The sequence below is a fragment of the Camelus ferus genome, chromosome 3, assembly GCF_009834535.1.
Source record: "Camelus ferus isolate YT-003-E chromosome 3, BCGSAC_Cfer_1.0, whole genome shotgun sequence".
Classification (NCBI taxonomy): Eukaryota; Metazoa; Chordata; class Mammalia; order Artiodactyla; family Camelidae; genus Camelus; species Camelus ferus.
Genome location: NC_045698.1, coordinates 25973055 through 25995341, shown reverse-complemented (window position 1 = coordinate 25995341; position 22287 = coordinate 25973055). Strand labels below are relative to the sequence as shown.

General features: G+C 33.0%; 1 protein-coding gene across 1 annotated transcript in view; it reads right to left on the bottom strand.

Annotated features, from left to right (window-relative positions):
• The window catches only part of WDR70 (WD repeat domain 70), a 233168-nt gene that overhangs the window by 208680 nt on the left and 2201 nt on the right, over positions 1–22287 (bottom strand). The window contains exons 3-5 of the mRNA XM_006185141.3: positions 21033–21116; positions 14647–14767; positions 7729–7924 (exon numbers count right to left, since the gene is read on the bottom strand). Coding sequence (XP_006185203.1) covers positions 7729–7924; positions 14647–14767; positions 21033–21116 — 401 coding nt within the window. The remainder of the gene's footprint in view (positions 1–7728; positions 7925–14646; positions 14768–21032; positions 21117–22287) is intronic.

Genomic DNA, 22287 nt, shown 5'->3' with positions numbered 1-22287 from the left:
ATTCCTAAAGTGAGTATTATATTTCTCACATAACAGAAAGATATGAAGTTCAAAATGAGTAGCTGTCTATCCGTTCTGCCTTCCTGCTGACAAAACTGCAAAAATAATGGCTACGGCTAGAGTGTTCAAGATGAAGTTCACACATTGAGGATAGCAGAACAAAAAGACAGCCTAGTTCTATGATATCCTGAACCTGAAACTAGTGATGGTCCTTTTAACTCTTGATTTCATCTATGTAAAAGAGGGGGAAAAAAGACTTCTGTCTTGTTTAAGCCACTGTTATTTTCAATTTTCTGTCACCGGCAGCCAAATCAATAATGTACTAACTGATAATGTAGGTTCACCACTTAAAACAGGCTCAGAGCTCAATGCCACTGGCTTCCAAATAGGGGAGGAAGCATAGTAATGTTAAAAGCACAGACAACCCAGATTTGAATAGTAACTCTACCACTTAGTAGTGAGATAAGGGAGCAAATAAAGTTGGGAAAAAACTCTCTGTGGAAAAAATTTTGAGAAAGGTTTACTGATTATTTAGTGATTCTTATTCAAATTCTTTTTTGTACTGAAAAGGTTTATAGAGTTATTTATATTCAGATGGATCTCTCACTAAGATTACTCCTAATTTTTCATTGTTCCTGTTGTGAAATGGGTATCTCTTTTTCAATTTTAACCATTTAAACTGGACTCATTAATCTGTTGCTTTTTTAATATTAGTCTGTTTTGATTAGTCCCTTTTTGTTTTAGAGTCACATCAAATACAATATTCTCACTTCTTTCTTTTTAGTCTTGATTATTTCAGTTTGTTTAATTAGCAAAAATGTCTAGAATAATATAATAATGTGACAGTTACCATTTTTTATTCCTGGTTTTAAAGGGAATACTCTAATGCTGCTTAGATATGTATAGCCTAACACTGACTGGTGAAATGAAGCATGAATGAATAATTTAATATGACATTAAACTTCCGAGTTTCATTTTTAAACGTTTTTTTATTAGGAATCATAAATTTTATAAACTCCCTTTTTGTTATATATTAAAATAGATGATTGCAATGATAAATTCCAGGCGTCGTTATAAGGGTTCCACACATATTCATTCACTTATTCAATCATCCACACAAGTTGAGTGAAACTCACACAGCTTAAAAGTGAGAGAGCTCCGTCTGATTTCAATGTCCATTTCCTTAATCACTACTCTCTAGTACTATGGCCTCTCTATATCTGTATTTTGTCTCTTTTTATTGCCTGGAATACAATCATAGTAGTCCAGTCAATAGTGCAAGCTGGGAGATGACTTAAGTGGTTACTAATGTTGAAGTGGTATCAGATTAGCCTAAGGTGACAGCAATGGAAACAGAAATGGAGAGATCTGGTATCTTTGGAGATAGAGCTGATGAGAGTTGATAATGAATTAGAGGTTAGACATGAGGTAAGAAGGAAAGACAGGAATCAGTAATGGTGACTAGGTTTTGTGGCCTACATATAGCAAATATTTAGAACTGCTTCTTGTGTTTTATATTAACTTTATTTATGTACTTTTGTTTTACTTTTTTCATTCATTCTTTCTAATTTTTGCCTTCTTAGAGCGTTTCACTTCATTAAATCCTTCTGGGAACAAAGTAAATCATAAAAAAAAGTTTATGCACTAGTACTTAACATTTATTTTATATTCATATTCAATCTTGTTCTGTTTGGGTTTTTTTCTATATCTGTTCTAGATTTTCGAATTAAGATCATAATTGCCTTATAATAAAGGACTGCTGCTTGTAATCCCATTATTTGTTTCTAATGATGGGCATAGTTAATAATCAATGTGGAAGCTGGAAAAGAACAGAAAAGTATAGGGCAGAAATAAGCATTAACCTCACTCCCACAACACAGAAGCAAGTAACGTGAGGACTTTTTTCCACATGTATGTTTCATTTAAAATTCCAAAATCATACTGCCTATACAGTCTGTTATCCTTTCCTATTGCTACCGAAAAGTCTTATTAAACATGGCGGATGACTACATATTTTTATATGACTACACAACAATTTACTGGCCTTTCCTCCATTATTTTGTATTTACAGTATTTCAAATTATTCTAATATTTTATATATGCTAGTTATTTTCAAACTTCTTTAGACATAGAATCTGCAAGAGAAAGCTCTGAGCAAGCCTAACGCAACAGAGCTGACCTTGTTGAATATCGGTGTGGGACCCAATCCCACCATAACCACCCTCCGGGAGTATTCCATGGAACACATTCTGAAAACCACTATTATATGCAGTACTGATAAACATCTTTGTGCATAAAGCTTGTCCCAAATTTCCTCAGGATAGAGTCCCAGAAGTGATATTACTGAGTTTAAATGAAATGAACATTTTTAAGGCTCCTGATATTTAGTAATGCAGTTTCAATAATAAAAAAAATAAACTGTGAGAGCTACTGCCTCAATTCCTAGAATATCTACCTATCACAGCCCTTCACAAAATACGACAGTTATGATTTAATAGATATAATTCAAGATAGGCCTAAAAAGACATAAAAATAGGTGAGATTCCAAAGGCCAGGAACTTACCATCTCTCCTATCTTTTCTTCAGAAATAATTAAACACTAATGTTTCTAGAGACATCAACCTTCACATAGCGTGAAAGAAATATTTTTCACAAAATAAAAATCAAAATAAATATTACATCTAAGCCATTTGGGAGAAAGAACATTCCTACATAAATTTTATGTGAAAACCTCACAGTGGCTTCATTAGCACAGAGAAACAGAGGAGCAATTCCCTAATTCTTCTTTTTCAGAAACATTATTTTGTAGGATCCCATGTTCTTAAGTATCGATGAGGCATGATACAGATCATAACCTAACTTAGATAACCTATGACCCCAACTGTGACTCTTTAAGTAAGCAGGCACAAGTGGTTTGGGAAGAGGTGCCCCAGAATAACCTAGGGAACCTTTTCTTACAACACAGGTTGCAGGAGTTGAGGCAGGTTCACCCTAGTCCTATTGAATTGATCTCCTGATTACAGAACCTAAGAGTATATATATTTTCAGTTGTACCAAAGATGATTCTTACATTCAGATTAAGAATCACTGGTAAGTTCTGCTCAATTCTGTTGTGAACCTGAAACTGCTCTAAAAGAATAAAGTCTACTAAAAAAAAAAATCACTGGTAAGTCTATTTTTAGTTTTTTAAGGAATCTCCATACTGTTTTCCATAGAGGCTGCACCAAACTACATTACAAACAGTGTAGGATAGTTCCCTTTTCTCCACACTCTTTCCAGCATTTATTGTTTATGGACTTTTGAATGATGGCCATTCTGACTGGTGTGAGGTGATACCTCACTGTAGTTTTGATTTGCATTTCTCTGATAATTAATGATATTGAATATTTGTTATGGGCCTATTGGCCATTTGTATGTATAGCACAGACAAGTATATTCAATATCTTGCAGAAACCTATAATGAAAAAGACTATGAAAAGGAATATATGTGTATATATGTATGACTGAAACATTATGCTATACCCCAGAAATTGACATATTGTAAACTGACTACATGTCAATTTAAAAAAAAAAAAAAGCTGGGTTAAAAAATATTTTTAAAAATGTTTTTCCATTAATTTCAGTAATACTTGCTGAAATACTTAGCCACCCAAGTATGTAAACTTGGCTGCTTTCCTACTAAGCAGAATGTCTCTCTAAAAAGCCACAGTGATTTGCAAATTCCTGAGCAACAAAAAAAATCAAATTGTATTCAGGAATCCCCAGGAGTCATGTTTGCTGTGGTGGTTTATTTTCCCTCATCTAGGGAATGAGTACTATTACTTGCAATGTGACTTGTGTTACAAATAGTTTAATCCCGCAGCAGCAGGAAAAGGGATCGAAGATCCTAGAGGCAGAGAGACAACCCAAGTGACTACAGCAAAAGTATACGGGGGAGAAAGCAAAAGCCTGACCTTAAATGTTGAATTTAGAACACTGCTGGAGCTTAAATATGGACATGATTCACGAGTGGTTAAAACCTGGATCTGAAGTTCAAATGAGAGGAGGCAATGCCTCCAGTTGCTCTGAGCAAATAGGAGTCATGAGTACAGGAAGATGTAAGAAACCCCACCCTGGCCAAATATGAAATGAAAAGGTAGATAAGGACATATCCTCAAGAATGCTTATGGTTGGAGAAATGTAAGGAAATACGAAGCAGTAAAAGACACTTAGCAGAAATGTAAGCAGTACAAGTCAGCTCAGGCTACCATAACAAAATACCACAGACCGGGTGGCTTAAAGATCACAAATTTATTTTCTCACAGTTCTGGAGGCTAGAAGTCCATGATCAAGGTGCCAGCAAATCTGGTTTCTGTTGAAGACTTTCTTCCTGGCTTATAAATAGCCATCTTCTTGCTTTTATGTGCAGACTTAGCTCTCTGGTGTCTCTTCTTAAAGGGACACTAATTCTATTTGGATCAGGGCCACCCTATGACCTAACTTAACCTTGATTACTTCCAAAGAGGCTCATCTCCAAATACAAGTCACAATGAAGGTTAGGTCTTCAATATATGAACTGGGGGAGGGGAGCACACATTCATAACAAACAAACATAATAAAACTCATTCTCACATATCATAGTTCAACCTAAATATTACCTACTCTACAAACTACCCAAAATAGCTAAACACATCTTTTTCTTGTCCACAGCACACTGTGGCCTAGATGTGTGGTTGCTGTTGCTCCTGATTTTCCATGTGTGCTTAAAAAAAAAATGTTAGATGACGGTTCTACATATGTTCAATAGATAAAACTTGTGTATTTGTATTGCTAAAACCTATACTTTTACTAATTGTTATCTTTAATTTCTGAATTGTTTCTGAACAATTCTCCATTATGATTGTAGATTTGTCCATTTCCCCTTAAAATTCTGTCAATTTCTGCTTTGATTATATTGTGTTAAAATGCAAGAGGTTAAGGAACACCAAATTTTCCCAGAGAATAAATTGTTTCTTTTACCATTAGGGAATAACCCTCATTTTGCTAATTAGGATTATAACTTAGATTATTTTGCCTTTACATTAATTTTATAATGCTAATCAGTTATCTTTTGATTAGCATTTTCCTGCTATATTCTCTTCTAACCCTTTTTTTTCCAACCTTTCTACATCATTACATTTTAGGTGCATCATTTATAAACAGAATATGCCTGAATTTTTTAATTCAATCCAAGAATTTTTATCTTTTAAATGGAAAGTTCAGTCCATTTACATCTATTATGAATACTGATATACAGCTGACCTTGGAACAACATGGGTTTGAACTGCATGGGTCCACTTATACACAGATTTTTTTTATAATAAATACTCCAGTACTACAAGATCCACAGTTGGTTGAATCTGAGGATGTGGAACCTTGGAAATGGAGGAACTGTGTAAATGGAGGTCTGACTATAAGTTATACTCAGATTTTTTTTTTTAACTGATGTGTAGTTGATTTACAATGTTGTGTTAGTTTCTGGTGTACAGCAAAGTGATTCAGTTAAATATGTACATATATATATCCTTTTTCAGATTCTTTTCCATTATAGTTTATTACAAGATATAAAATATAGTTTCCTGTGCTATAAACTCCTAATTTATCCATTCCCCTACTTTCTCTTTTACCATTAGTTTGTTTTTTTATCTGTTTCTGTTTTGTAAAGTTCATCTGTATCTTTTTTTTTTTTTAGATTCCACATTTAAGTGATATCATATGATACTTGTCTTTCTGTCTTACTTCACTTAGTACGATAATCTCTAGGTCCATCCATGTTGCTGCAAATGGCATTATTTCATTCTTCATCATGCTTGTATACTCAGATTTTTGACTGCTCAGAGTGCTGGTGTCCCTAATCCCTGTATTATTCAAGGGTTAACTGTATTTGTATTCATGCCTACCATCTTATTTCATGTTCTCTATTCACCAAGATTTTCCTCTGCTTCTTTTTCTCTTTTCCTGCCTTTTATTGAAATGACTGGGCTTTCTTCAATGGCATGTCAAGAGCATTTCAGTGGAAGTAGTATAGGCAATAAGGGGGTACATTTTCTGTACAGAATTTTAAAACAATAATAAAATCAACTAAAGATGAGACTACTTTTTATTATCACCATGTGCTGGCAATTCTAAAAATGTCAGTTCAGAAATTTGTTTTTTTGTTTTTTGCTATGATCAGTGCTGCATTTTGACAATATATATGTAAGCTTCAAATTAGCATATTTTATTACTTATCTTTTAATAAACATTGCATTCTACATGAAGTTAGTTTGGCAAGCTCCCAGTTATACCATCAGCATCACATACATTCATACATATACTCACCTACATACATTTTCAGATAACATTTTTAATGGTTCAGAATCATTCAAGCTTCCTTCAAGGGTAGTTTCATACCTCTAATCCCTGTTGTACTACACATTCTTGCATTTAAACAGTACATTCAAAATAAATAATGATTATAAAAGTCAAAGAAACAAAATGACTATCTTTCATTCTGCTATTCTTTCTATGCCAGAAAAAACAAGACTCCAGACTAGGTCAGCAGAATACAAAAAGGCAATGTTTGAAAACTCAAGTGTCTTCATCAAAAACACTCTAAAGCAATGGATCATTTAAGACAACATTTGCACTGTTTAGCCATTTTCTCTGATTTTTACAGAAAAAAAACTTTTGAAGCTTTTACCAAATACATTAGAAAATGATGAATTTTCTAGAGGAAGAGATTTTAGTAAAAAATATTTCAAGAACAAAGATATTTAAAAGCCAGTAGAACTGATATCAAAGGAAAAAAGATATGGTCAACATCGCAGTTTCAGGAGTCTATTATAAAACTATACTTTAAATGAAACTGTCAAATTTATCCTTACGGTCCTCTTTTCCTAATTTTACATACACACATACATGTGTGCATGAAAAACTTTCTTTAATAAACACAGAATGACAAATTTGATATATTGTATATTAAACACAAATACGCAAAGAATGCCCATTTAGATGAAATCACTGACAGATTTGCCTAGGCTGTCAATTTCTCTTCTGAATATTACTATTTGTTTCAGTTCATAATTATCACTGAAAATAATTTGTCACACAGAGAAAGGTGGTATTAAAAAATTACCCACTCCATGATTCAAAAATATAAAGAACATCAATGCTTTTCTTTATATTTTTTCCTTTTACTATTTTGGAGGTCATACAATTTCTTTCTTTCTTTTTTTTTTTTTTTTTTTTTACCCTCCCCATACACAATTTATTTCTATTCTTTGGGCACCTACTCTTAAAATTGTAACTTGCAACTTGACTTAAGCTAATCTAAAGTTAACTAACATCTCTAGCTTCTTCCCAAATAATATAGCTTCAAAATGATAAACTGATTCCACTCTCCCAAGTTCCACATGATTGTTCACAGTAATTTTAGATCTACTTTATCTTTAAATCCCCCCAAACTTATTCATCAACATTAATTAACAAAATGTTTATTAACTTTTCAACACATTGCTTCCTGCTGTCCATTTATTATTTTGAGTTCTATTTCCTTACTCCTGAAGTATATCCTTTAGAGTTCTTTCAACAAGGGCTGTCAGTAGTAAACTCAGATTTTTTTAAAATTTGCTCTCATTCATGAATAAATGTCTAGCAAAGAAATTATCTCTACACTACTCTAAAAGATACCACTCTACTGAATTCTTAAATTACCACTGAAATACTTACTTCTTCCTCTTCTGAATCACCATCATCATCATCATCTTCTTCCACTTCTTCACCAAGAGGTGGAGGTAAAGGACCAAGGATATCTTCCTCCATCCGATTAACCGGTTCTTCCACCATTTTAAGGGGTAAAGGGGGGCCAATTAACTCATCATCAGAAGAATTAGAACTCTCTTCACTTTCACTGCTGCTCGTATCCCTGAAAATACAGAAACAGAAATTCATAGTCTTTGCCAAAACAAAGAACATACTCTGGAGATAGTACTGATTTCTCAGGAAATCCTGCCTCTCCATTTAACAATTGAGTTTTTCAAATGTTTTTATCTTTCTGACCTCAGAGTAAAGACTCATTTCTTAAACAAAACACAAAGCAAAAAACACAAAAGAAAAAGTTTTCTAATTTTATTAGAATATATTAAAATTTGAAATTTATTTTTAATAACCATTGAAAAGATTTTTAAGTAATAAACCACCAATTAAGAGGAGAACACAAGCAACCCAACAGAAAACCTTGCAAGAGACATAGTTCTTATTTTATCTACAGAAAAGAAAATATATGACCAATGAACCTTTGAAATAATGTACAACCATACTGATAACCAGCAAAATGCAAATGAACATTAAGTATATCACCACACAGCAATAAGATTGGTAAAAATAAAAATGTCTAACAAGCACTGACAAGGATGTGGAGCAACTGGAACAATTATACTCTGCTGGTGGGAAAGTAAATTGGAACTCTTAGAAAATAATTGAGCCAAATCTAAGATGAATGTGTACTTACTTAAAGACCTGGCAAGTCCATTACTAGGTATATACTCTAAAGCATAAAACAGGGGATAGCTATAGTGAGGTCTCTAAAAGCTTATTTTGTAACAGTATAGAAAACAGCAACCTGAAGTGACTAGACAATGGATAAACTGCAGTATATTTCTAAGTGGAAAACTAATATGCACTGAAAATGAATGAACTATAGATTCACTTGAGAGAACCTCAAAAACCTCTTGTTAAATAAAAAAAGAAAATTGAAAAAAATACATTCATCACAGCATTAATGACATCTATATAAAATAAGGAATCACACAAAATAATATATTATTTAGGAATACATTCATTATAACAAAATTATTAAAAAGAGGAAGGAAGGATAAACACAGAGGTTTCCCTGTGTTAGAGGAGCCAGAGAAAGGTGAGTAGACTACAAACCTCCTAGAAGAAAACACAGGCAAAATATTCTCTGACATAAATCTTAACAATGTTCTCCTAGGGCAGTCTACCCAGAAAATAGAAATAAAAGCAAAAATAAACAAAAGGGACCTAATTAAGCTTATAAGCTTTTGCATAGCTAAGGAAAGAAAACAAAGACAACCTACGGAATGGAAGAAAATATCTACAAACAATGAGACTGACAAGGACTTAATTTTCAAAATATACAAACAGCTTCTACGACTTAGTAACAAAAAGACAAACAACCTAACCCAGAAATGGGCAGAAGACCTAAACAACACTTCTCCAATGAAGACATACAAATGGCTAATGGGCACATGAAAAAGTGCTCAATATGGCTAATTATCAGGGAAATGTAAATCAAAACTACAATGAGGTATCATCTCACACCAGTCAGAAAGGCCATCACTAAAAAGTCCACAAATGACAAATGCTGAAGGAAGTGTGGAGAAAAGGGTATATATACTGTTGGTAGGAATGTAGTTTGGTACAGCCATTATGGAAAAAAGTATAGAGATTCCTTAAGAAACTAAAAATAGATTTATCCTATGATCCAGCAATCCTACTCCTGGGCATATATCCAAAGGAAACTCTAATTTGAAAAGATATATGCATCCCAATGTTCATAGCAGCACTATATACACCAGCCAAGACATGGAAACAACCTAAATGTCCATTAACAGATGACTGAATAAAGAAGTTATGGTATATACATATACAATGGAATATACTAAAATATATATATTCTTTTCAGCCATAAAATAGAACAAAATAATGTCATTGGCAGCATTAACATGGGTGGACCTGGAGCTTCTCATACTAAGTGAAGTAAGCCAGAAAGAGAAAGAAAAATAACATATAATATCATCGACATGTGGAATCTAAAAAAATGACACAAATGAACTTATTTACAAAACAGAAACAGACTCACAGACATAGAAAACAAACTTATGGTTACTAGTGGGGAAAGGTGGGGAGGTGGAGGGATAAAACTGGGAGTTCAGGATTTGTCGATACTAACTACTATATATAAAGCAGATAAACAACAAGGTCCTACTGTATAGCATAGGGAACTATATTCAGTATCTTGTAATAGCCTATAATGAAAAAGAATATGAAAAGGAATGTATATGTGTGTGTAACTGTATTACTCTGCTGTACACCAGAAATTAACACAACATTGTAATACAACTACACCTCAATTAAAAAAAAAAAGGAAGAAAGAAAGAAATATGAGTAGGGAGAAGATTTTAAAGCCATTGGTAAAGCTCTATGTCTCGCACGCTGGGTATTTGTTTCATCATTCTTTTTACTTTAAATGCAGGATATCTAAATTTTTATATGTACGACATACTTTATAACAAAAACTCTTTGTTTAATTATGGGGAAAAATGTCCCTGACCTTATGCTGTCCACAATCATATAAAAGAACACATTCCAGAAATAGTACATGATAGTTTATAGCATGCTAAGAGCTATAATAGACATATGTAGAGAAAGATTTTAAAATATACAAAACAATATTATTTGTTGCTAAATAAATAACAGAGATACACTAAAATTATAAAGAGATTTGTGAAAAAATTTAAATTTAGAAGGTTGAGGGAAAGGAGACAAGAAGGGAGACGGATGCAACTGAAGACAGTTCTCAGAAGTGTTCACTCCTAATGTAAAAGTGTACTCCTTAAGTTGTCTGCTGCATATAGATATCTTTCTGAAAGACTTAAATGCTTCATAATAATAATCTCATTTAAATCTTTCAAGTAATTTTTATTAAATCTAGAAAAAAAAGAAAACAGCAAAATAATCTGATTTGTAAGGAAAGCTGCCTAAGAAATATATCTTAAATACATTAAAACATGATCAAACACATGGGAAAATGTTTGTATGATGAAATGTGATATAATTAAGATTTTTTTAAAAGCATGATAATGAGAAAGAAGTATCGAATCTAAAAAAAAATCAATATACATATAAAACATGAAGTCAAAATCCAAATAAACAGAGAAATATCAAATTTATTCAATAAGAAAGATATACCAAAAATCACAAGAAAAAAATACATAGCCCCAACGCAATTAAAATTATGTAAAAATTAACAAACTTTAAGATACCTCACTGAGGAAAAGTCATTTAATTTAACATTTCTCTCTGTCTATATACTTTTTTCCTAATAATAAGAGAGAATTCTTTTTAAGCTGTCTTAAACATTTTGAAAGCCACTGGCAAAAGGGCCTTTAAAAGTCTTTAACTAATGAGTATTTTCTTATTTTTTATTAAAAATGTGTACTGTCTTGAAGTTTTATAAAACTTCAAAAGATAATTACCTTTAATTACAGATCACTATGTCCATTCTCAGGATCAGTAAAGACTGCTTCCCGTAGTGCCAATGCATAGTACTTGTGGTGATCACAAAAGAAGTTACCACTTGCTTTTTACATCTCTGCGAAAACTAAAATCTGATAGTGTTTACTTGCTGATCTCTAGTTAGAACTGAAGGTCTTTAAAAAGAAAAAATAAGCTTCTTAGGACAAAATTACTATCTTTATCCTTTTTATCCTGTCCAATAGATAACCACCCAGTTTCACTACCTAATGTAAAATTAAACATTTAAATGGGAGTAAAAGAAGTCATCTAATCAAAGCTATGAAGAATTCCTAGCCTGTTACGTCCTTACGAATATAAACCATTTTAACTGTCTTTATTTCTTAGTATATAGAACAGAACACTACCTGGCCTTCTAATTTTTTCTTAAAAATAATTCCTAGGCAAAAAGGTCAGCAATGTTTTGTTTGAGTCCACTACCAATTCAGTCACTGACTTCAGTGGCCCTGTCAAAGTTACTTGATTTCTGGACATTTCCACGTGTTTCCTTATAAAGTGAAAAATGTTGGAGGCACTAATTTACTAGTGTTTTGAATAGTGGAAGTAAAAGTTGCCATACATTTAAGACAATTAACTAAACATTCAGTTGGAGCCAGATGGTTCCAATAATTCCCTGAACAAAACCATGTTCCCAGCACAAACACTGTTCCCTGAACTGGAGTTCTGGGATAAAACAACACAAAAGAACACTAAATTGAGCACTGAGATTTCTAAGAGCCATGGCAAAAAGGGCAAAGATGTTCTGAGTGTCTAATAAGAAAAAGTACTTAGAGAAGAAAGGAATTTTTTGTCCTGATGGTAAATTCAAGAAATAATTTATCAGATGCATACTAATATAGTAGAAAATACCTTGGATTACATCTTGTAGTCAATAAAGATGTTCTTAAAAGAGCTATTTTTAAAAACAGACTTCAAATTTAATTTAGGCACAGTGAAGTTATTTCATAGTAACATGATTCAATGCTTAGGCAGAAATGGCTTAAAGACTCCTATGATAAAAGCAAAATCTACAAGAAATACAGCTGATGTTAATACAGTCTCAGTTAAGCTTTTGACAGGACTATTCATCTACCATGGAATATTCATTCAAGGCCTTCTCAAACAGCAGTAAGCAAACTTCCATTCTTTGATCAACAAAATACTGGAATAAAGTTGTATTATTATATTTTTCTTGATGATTATTTATTTCATTATATTTTATATTGATGGTCTCCACTTAAAATTTAGACTTAACTATTTTTCAGCTCTACAATGGTGCGAAAGCAACATGCATTCAGGAGAAATCATACACTGAATTTTAAATTTTGATCTTTTCCAGGGCTAGCAGTGAGAAGAATGATACTCTCTGGGCAGTGATGCTGGGTAGTGGCAGCCGCAACTCCTAACTGGCTGTGCAATCATCGGGGTAAACAATCAACATACTTACAACCATTCTGTTTTTCGCTTTAGTATAGTATTTAATAAATTATATGAGATAGTCAAAATATTATCATAAAATAGGCTTTTTGTTCTATGACTTTGTCCAAATGTAGGCTAATATAAGTGGTCTGAGCATCTTAAGGTAGACTAGCCTAAGCTTTGATGTTCGGTAGGTTAGGTATATTAAACGCATTTTCGACTTACAGTGTTTTCAATTTTTGATAGATTTATCTAGACATAAACCCATCACAAGTCAAGGAAGACCTGCAATTATAATCTCAACAATAGTTCTGTAATTTTAATCACTAATAACAAAAGTAATGCTGGGTTTTGTTATATCAATAAAACTTATTCTCAATACCAATAGTGCATGTTCTTTATCTTTGGGCTTTCAAGTTAGTATTGCAACAAAATACAGAAGCAACAGAACTACTGAAATTTTTACAATTTTCAATTAATGGAATCATTTGTTCGTTAAAATCTTAGCAATAAGATAAATTCCCAAAAACACAACAGTAGTCTTTTGATACCTTAAGTCATCCCAAAAGTAAGAAACTGAAGGTAAATAGTAAATGTTCCTCTTAGGAAAGGGTTTTTTTTTTTCCTCTATCATATTGAAACCCATATTGTGAGACTGATAACTGATATAAAACCAAAGACAACGTTAAGCTGAATTTTTTGACTAGCATATAAAGAAAGGACACTCAATAGCACGGGTTGGCAAATTCTGGCCCGCTGTTTATTTTGTAAAGAAGGACTGAACACAGACAAGCTCATTTGTTGATGTATTGTCTATGGCAGAGTTGAGTAGTTGAAAAAGAGACTATATGGATCCCAATGCCTAAAATATTTACTATCTGTCTTTGATAGGAAAAGTTTGTTGAACCCTGCTCTTTACTAATATATGCAGATACTCATATGCTTTAGAGCCTAACAGATGTTAGGGTTCTGTTATAAAAAGGAGAATAAAACTTGTACATATTCCCCTCCCTAAAAAAGAAGCTACAGAAAAGACCAACACCATTATGGACTGATACTCTGCTCAACAGCCTAGCCTGAGATACCAAAGAATGCACCAGAGAAGAGATATACAAAAAATGAAATTACACAGTATAAATGACATTTTGTATATTTAGGTATTTTATGTTTCTCTATCATGAACAGAAAAAATTTCAATCCCATGGTAAATTCTGCCATGAATAGTCTATGGAACCACTTTGACAATTTAAAACATACCTAAACAACATTAGAATTGGGGGGGGGGGTGGTAATTAGGTTTATTTATTTATATTTCTAACGGAGGTATCCCCTGGGGTATCTTGCACACTAAGCATGTGCTCTACCACTGAGCTATATCCACCCACCCTTAGAATACTTGTATTATTCCACCTAGATTTGATATCTATATACCTGTTTATGTTAAAGTTCTTAGTAATTAAGTTACATTGTATTAAATTTCACTTTAAAGAATTTTAATGGCTGCTGTTTCCTATAACTCAGTAAACTTTATAATGTGCCTCTACTTACATTCTTTATTACCTATTTCCATAATGGATTCTAGTAAAAAAGGTTACTATGAATACAGAATTTTGGGAAAAAGGAGAAAAGACATAAATGGCAAAATGAAGATTAAAATAATTACAAACTTGTCAATATCTTTCCAACTTTACACAGGCAAAAGGCATAAATTTTAACACTACATCTAGAATACGTTAGAAAAAGTCAACTGATTCACAATGTGACAAAATACTTTTTCATGGTCCTAAGGATACACAATTGCCTAAAATAGGAGAAATTATGCAAGCTTTAGAATCAGGAACTTTGCCTAAATTATATTACGAAACATCTAAAAATGACAGTTTAATAGCATCCTTTAAAAGAGACAAGCACCTGGAAGATGATTTAGAGCAATCTCTGGCCACATTTGAGCCTGAAGATGTTGGTTCAATATCTTCATTTTGTCTTCTTAATTCTTTCTCTCTGTTCATTTCTTCCTCTTTTTCTCTTGCTTCTGAAAAGATTTTTTAAAATTTTCAACAGTTAAACTTCAAAATTTGTCATTATTGAAAAGGCCTGAAAATTAAAGTAGTCACAAAGAGATGTGTTATCAGTAACAGCAAAAATTATCCATCTAAATGCCCAACACTGAGAAAATAATTGAATTTACTGTACATCAACATAATATATAGTCGATAAAAATAGTGATGGAAGGGGGTCAGTACAGCTCCGTGATAGAGCACATGTTTAGCATGTATGATGTCCTGGGTTCAATCCCCAGAACCTCCATAAAAATAAACAATCAAAAAATAAAAATAAACATAAATTTTTCAATATAAAGAACAAAAAAAAATTTTTAAGTAATGATGGAAAATGTACAAATCTGGGAAAATATTAACAGATAGGCTAAGCAAAATTAGCATGTGAATAGTATATGAATCATGACTGTACTATGTAAAAAGATGTGGCAAGTAAAGTATATTCAAAGTTAAGTTTTTTGTTATTGTTGTTGCTATTGTTTTTTATTCTTTTGGGTAACCTCACTTTTTATTTTTAATGTTTTAAAACATAAACTTAGCACTTTGCTCCTTTCTGAATTTCCCAAACTGTATTTTTGGTCAGAGACTTCCTTCTAAAATTATGAAAAAATATCAATTTCATTAAGTTTTCAGGATTGTTTACCTTAGAAAGACAAAAAAAAATTTATCCAAGGGAATTTAATCTTTCTCCTATGATAATCTCACTCTATGGTTGTGGGGCACACAGGAAGGAAATTAATTATACGAATAGTCTGCTTCTTAACTGCTACCATCCTCAATAACCTGAGATAATCTGAAACATTTTTTTAATTTAATAATGAAGAATAATACACTCAACATTAAGCAGTATCAAAGGGCACTTATTAATTGGAATGTTGAACTCTTCAGTCTTGTTGCTAGGATAAAGAGGGTGAGGAAAAAGGAGATAGTCAGCAAGTGTCAACAACTAGTTTTAATTTCAAACATGGAAGATAAAACTGTCCAGGAAGGGGTAAGGCATAGCTCATTAATTTTTGGGGAGGCTCTCCACTGACCTGACATGGGTCAGGAGTCAACAATTCTGCACTCTGATGCTGGAGGAGGTTGAAACAGTAAGAAAAGAATAACATCCAAATTTAAGAGCTTGCTGGGCTTCTACCCTCATCCTGCTTCTCCAGTCATTCCCTCTATACTCTCCAGGGTGGAGTCAGGGTGGGGGTGGGGTTGGGGTTGGGGGAGCGGCCACACGTGGACTGCAGGCTCAGATCTTAGGGGCAGTTCTGACCCTAATGAGGAACCAATACTAAGGCACATATTATTAGCCACCTACATAAAAGCCATTTCTCCCTTTTTTCCTTGCTAAGAAAATCACAGTTCTGACCAGATAACAGGCAGCTCTGTGCTTCAGGAGATGCTGGGCTCCTCCCTGCCCAGAAAGAGTAAAGTTTGATTCCAAGTCAGCCATACTGTTCTTGCAACGGCTGTTTCTGGAACTGATGTGCCACACTAATATTGGCCAATAACGGGTGAAGGGTATCAGCTGGAGGTACATTTGAGAAAGGTTTTCTTACTCCTAAAGTTACACAAAAGTCTCCTTTCAACCTGTAAATGTATGGTCAACTGCATTTAACAAATTTAGCTGACAGAATTTTGAGTCATGGGACAGTCAGCTTAGGAGAAGCCAACACTCTATAAAGCTGGCAAAGCAGAAAAAGAGGAAAAAACTGCATGTCCTTCACGTCAGGACTCAGAAGATGGAAGAGCCCCATTCCAGAGTTCTTGTCATGGTGTGATACTAAATTTTTTTTATTTGAGCCATTTTTAATTAGGTTTTTCTATGTCTTCTTTGCCAGTAATCAAAAGCATCTTAATATCATCCTTAATTTAACAAAAATAATAGCAACTAATACTCACACGGAGCTTATTATGCTATGTACTAGATACTGTTTTAAGCATTTCCTATAAATTAACTCCTTTAATCTTCAGAAAAATCCCTGAGATGGAAAGTTTTTTTCTTTAGCTTTATTAAGGTATAATTGACAAATAAAATTTTAAGATATGTATAGTGCACACCATGATGATTTGATATAAATATACATTGTGAAAGAATTCTCCCCATTGAAGTCAATAAACACATACATCATCCCACACGTTTATTCTTTTTTTTTTGATAAAAACATTTAAGTCTACTATCTTAGCAAATTCCAATTGTAGAATATAATTGAGGTAGATACTATTACTATCCTCACTTTTCAGTTGAGAAATCTAAGGGAGAGAAGTGACAGAGCTATTACGTCACAAAACAGTGAAAAGAGGCTCCACAGCTGTACCTTTCCTTGATGTGACCAGACTCTCTAAAGACTAAAATTACCCAATGAGTACCACCCACCTTATGAAACAGTGAGCCTACCTCTCTCTCCAAAGGGCCACGAAGTACAGTACTTAAGTCACCAGATCATCTGGAAACTATAACCCACTCACCTGACTAACTAGAGTTCCTCTCCAGTGGACAAATACTCCAAACTACTTGCCCCATCTTAGAGAAGCATCTGACTTTTTAATTTAAAATTTAATTCTTTTTTACACTAGTAAGGATTTTCTATTCAAAGAGGTTCCTGCTGTCACCTGCTGCCTCATTAAAGCAAGAAGAAAGAGTGGGGGCACATTTTGAACTAAAAAAATTTTTTCCTCATTGTTGACTGAGGACAAAAATCAAAATGAAACAGAATTCAATAAACTGCAGCTCCCTGACCAGGGGGATCATTTTTGTGCATTTTTACCAAATGTAGGACCAAGTAAAATGCTCTGCATATTCCCTTAACAAAAGTGAATTAACCTACTCCCCAACACCTTGTTTTATTCTTCCAAGTATCTCATTTTATTGTTCTCTCTCTAATTTCAGACAGTTACCAACTCTGGACAGGCATTTCTGTAAATGCACTGCATACGTATACAACTCTCCTCCAGGTTAACAGCAAACTATCCAAAACTACCATGTCCCATCTGAGCCAATTCACACACCTCGCAGAATCATATGAATGTAATTTAGCATCTGAAAAGCTCATTTTCATTATATCATTATATTGCAGTCATTATAGCAACCACTTAACTTAAAGGAAGAAATGAGAGTTAAGATAAAATGTAAAGGACGGGGAAGCTATAGTTTAAGTGGTACAGCGCATGCTTAGCATGCACCAGGTCCTGGGTTCAATCCCCAGTACCTCCATTAAAAAAATAATTAAATGAATAAATCTAATTATCCCTCCGTCCAAAAAATAAAAAGTATAGGAATTAAAACTAATAGAAACATAAGCTAGAATTATTTGTTTAATCATGGTATTATGTTTTTACCTATGGGACATAAACTTTGCTAAATGTTTTTGCTATTCTAATTTAAAACAATTTACTACCAATTTTATGGAAATTTACATTTAATTTTAAATGTTTAAAGCAAAAAAGACTAGAAATGAAAAATAAGATGAGAACACTTTATCTACATTAGTTACTATTCTCCGTTCAATATTTACAGATGTAACTATTACACACTAAGCTCTGTGTGACGCATCATAAGTAAGTATAAAAATGAAGAACAAGGTTGTCATCAAGACATGAACAATAATAAAGTAAATTTGTAAATTTTTTAAGTATTACAAAAATACAAAGGCAGGGAACAATTATGATGCCCAGAGGAGTTCTGAAATAATACCTAGAAAAGGTAAAATATGAGGTGAGGCTTTAAAGGATGAGGTAGGATTTAACTAGGTAGAAAGACTACTTCAGGTAAAAAAAATTCTTAAGCTTTTCTAATTCCTAAAATGTAAGGGACAATTTTTCTTTTCAAGATCATTAAGTCATCCATTGAAATCATATTAAAATCCTATCTCAATCATTTTTTCAAATAGTTCTTTCCAGACATGTAGCAGAGAAGATTCACAATCTATCTAAGGCATGGCTTCACCCCAAATAAGCATTTTCAATAAAAGAAATTTTTCTTCCCCATGTGTCTCCTTACAGTATGAGTTCTATAAAAGGGTCTATGTCTTTCAAATGTCCTACACCTACTTATAGCTTTCATGAACACAGAAAATATTAAAAAAAAAAATAATCTGTACCATTATCATTTCCTGATATTTTACATATTTTATTGGAATTTTATAGTAATTCACCCTTTCTATTAGAGCATTTAACAACCAAAATTTCATATCCATATACAAAGACAATTAAACATGCTATTAAAACGGGTGAAAGTTCTTATTTTCCTCAAGTCTGATGTCAATGCCCAGGAAAAGACTCCAGTACCAATCATTAGATAAATAATGCCCATATCAGAATTTTTAAACTTTCTTTTAAGAAAAGAAAGTCAAACTTTGGATTCTTATGCTTAGATCAGGGGTAGAAACAGTAGTCCAAGTCAAAGGATATAATAATAAACCAAGAAGGTCCAACACATTTAATTCATTCACAAATATCATAGGAAAACATGGCCTTGAGATAATGTTTCAAAATTTTAAAAATATAATAACTGTCTATTGGAATTCCTGTTAGATGCCAAATGCATACATATTTTATTAAGAAAAATGATAGGATTTATAAGTGGTATTTATAAGTACATCACCGTTTAAAAAGTCCTATGCCCAATCCCTTCAAGAATCGTCTAAGGGAAATCTTATTATCATAGCTCTAAGAACAGATCGGGAAACTGAGGATCTGAAATTTGAAAATCCATCCAATTACTCAACTAGTGGAATGTGGGGCTGACTTTTAAACCTGGGGCCTCCAACTCCATACCCCAAGCTCTTTAAAATGGATCGTGCCATTTTAGAACATTCTCCAAAGAGGCAGGATTTATTATTTAAAAGGCAGTACTGCAGTTCTAAATTCAACTCAATCTTCACAAATATATATTGAGAATCCATCTTATAAGGCATAGTATTGGGGTCTATAAAACTCACTTAGGTGAATAAGGCAATCTCTGTTCAAAGCATTTTGTATCATATGCTAGAAGGTAAATACAAGAAATCTACACTATAATAGTATAAGCATTCACTAAAATATTTAAAAATTGGAAGTGTTTAACATATTCATATATATGCCAGACAGTACAACTTTATATTTCATTTGATGATATTAAATTATTCAATATTTTTAGCTGCATTAACCATATATTGGTTAAGATTTTTCCAAGGATCCCTTTCTCTTAAAGACATACTAAAATATTTATGGGTGAAACGATGTGTCTAGGATTTATGTCAAAATAATCTGAGAGAAGCAAATGGAAATAACACTGGCCATAAATTGTTACAGTAGTTAAATCTGTGTGACAGGTATATGGGAGTTCACTACTGTACTTTTGTATGTGTGTGAAATTTCACAACATAATCAAAGTTTTAAAAAAAATGCATAGTATATGTAGACAGCTGTCTTTTTCACCACAAAACACACACACACACACACAAAAACTGTTATTCTTCCAAAGACCAAAAACATTTCACATCAAGCTCACTTTCTAAATATGAGATACTACTGCTACACAGTTTCTATCATTTTAAAACCAACAATGACAAGTACTGAAACAACATTCACTTGAGTTTCCCCAGGAGTCCTGTCTCTGCTAGGTTTCCAGCTCCTTTTGCTCTATCAGGTTACATCTATCCCTTCTCCAGTATAAGAATGATCTGAATCAGATCCAAAGAAAGCAGTAAAGGAGTCAGTCTCCTTTGAAGACCCTGAGGTGGTACCTAGAATTGTCGACCACCAGATATCAAACCAGACAGTCTGGAAGTTAAGGCCTTCATTAAATGTCTGAAACAACTCATTACTGCAGGGATTCAAGAGCAGCAGCCACATTCACTGTACATCTCAATTTTCTATACTGTCTGGGTCAACAGTCAGTGGTGTACACAGCTCTGAGAGCCACCTCTCGCCCAACCTTCCAAATAGTGGTTCCACTGTAAGCAGGAAAGAAAAAATGAAATGATAACCAGAAAGAGGAGGTAGAAGAGGTAATAAAGAAACTGCTATTCTGACTCTTATAATTTAGGATCCTTGTTTGTTCACAGCTCACACTTCTAAAAGATTTTAGCACTCAGACCTTCTTAACCTGTTTATCATCATGTTTTAAAAAAGAAAAAAAAAAACTCTTTGCTTCCAAAGGAACCAGCACATGTGGTCTTTTAACAATTCAAAAATTTTTTTCAGTCTTATAATTACTGGTAACACACTTGCGTAAGCTGGATACGGTAAAACAACTGAACTTCTTACCCAGTGTTTTCCGACTTCTTTCCACCGCTGTTCTTCGAGTTTGTTCAAACATTGCTTCCAAATCAAACGTGCGAGCTTTTTTCCCTAAAACAGGAATAAGTAGCAGACTGTAATCTTCTTAAACTAAGTTGGCCAAACTTCAGGTACTCAATAAACACTTACTGATTGATCAATAACTACGTAGTCTATCTAACTTATAGTATGGCTACAAAACAACCATAAAATAGCAATGAAGAGTTTACTTCCCAAGGAATTGTTAATGATAATCTTACCACTAAATAACATTAACCAGCCAACTTTCCCATCCTCCTGTTCATCTAGACCCTACTCCTTGAAACTACAAAACTAGTGTGCTAGGCAGAACAGAATATTCATACACTAACCCATGAAATCTGTGAATATATTACATTATGTAGCAAAAGGGACTTTGCAGATCTAATTGAGGTTATGGACTTTTAAATTGGGAGGATTATCCTGGTCAGCCCAATCTAATCATAGAAGTCCTTACAAGCAAAGATGAAGAATAGATATGGCAGAAGTCAGAGATCTGAAGCTTGAGAAGGACTGGAGTTAATCTGAAGATGAAGGGAGCAAGAGGACAAGTAATGCAGGTATCTAAAAGAGCTAAGAGATTCCCATCTGACAGCCAGTAAGGAAACAGGGGCCTCAGTCCTAAAACCACAAGGAAATGAAATTCTGACAACCAGAAAGTGCTTAGAAGCAATGCTGTATTTGCTTTTACTACCATTTTTTAAAATAACAATACCAATTTTGTATTGGCAAGAATATGGTACAAATGGCTTTCTTACACAGTTGACTTTGGTATAAATTGAAATCATCTTTTTGAATGGCATTAAGACAATATGTATCAAGAGGTTCTAAAAGATATATACCCAATTTTTGCTACTTTTTAATACTTATGTTTTTTATCAAAGTAGTCCCTTCTTTAGAAACATACCCTATGGAAATTGTATAAAGCTCCTACAAAAGGATATAAAAGGGTTATTTATAAAAATGTTCATTTTAGTATTATTGACAAAAATTAGACACTATGTGTGAGAAGTTTAAAATATTACAAATTATGACACTTCTATTCACTATTCAGCCATCAAAATCATGTTTTGGAAGAGTGTTTTATAATATGGGAAGAGCCTCAAGATATTAAGAATTAAACAAATTCTGTATAATTAAGAATAATATAAAATTGTACATACATATGACCTTAATTTTCTTAGTAAATACACAAAAGGAAAAA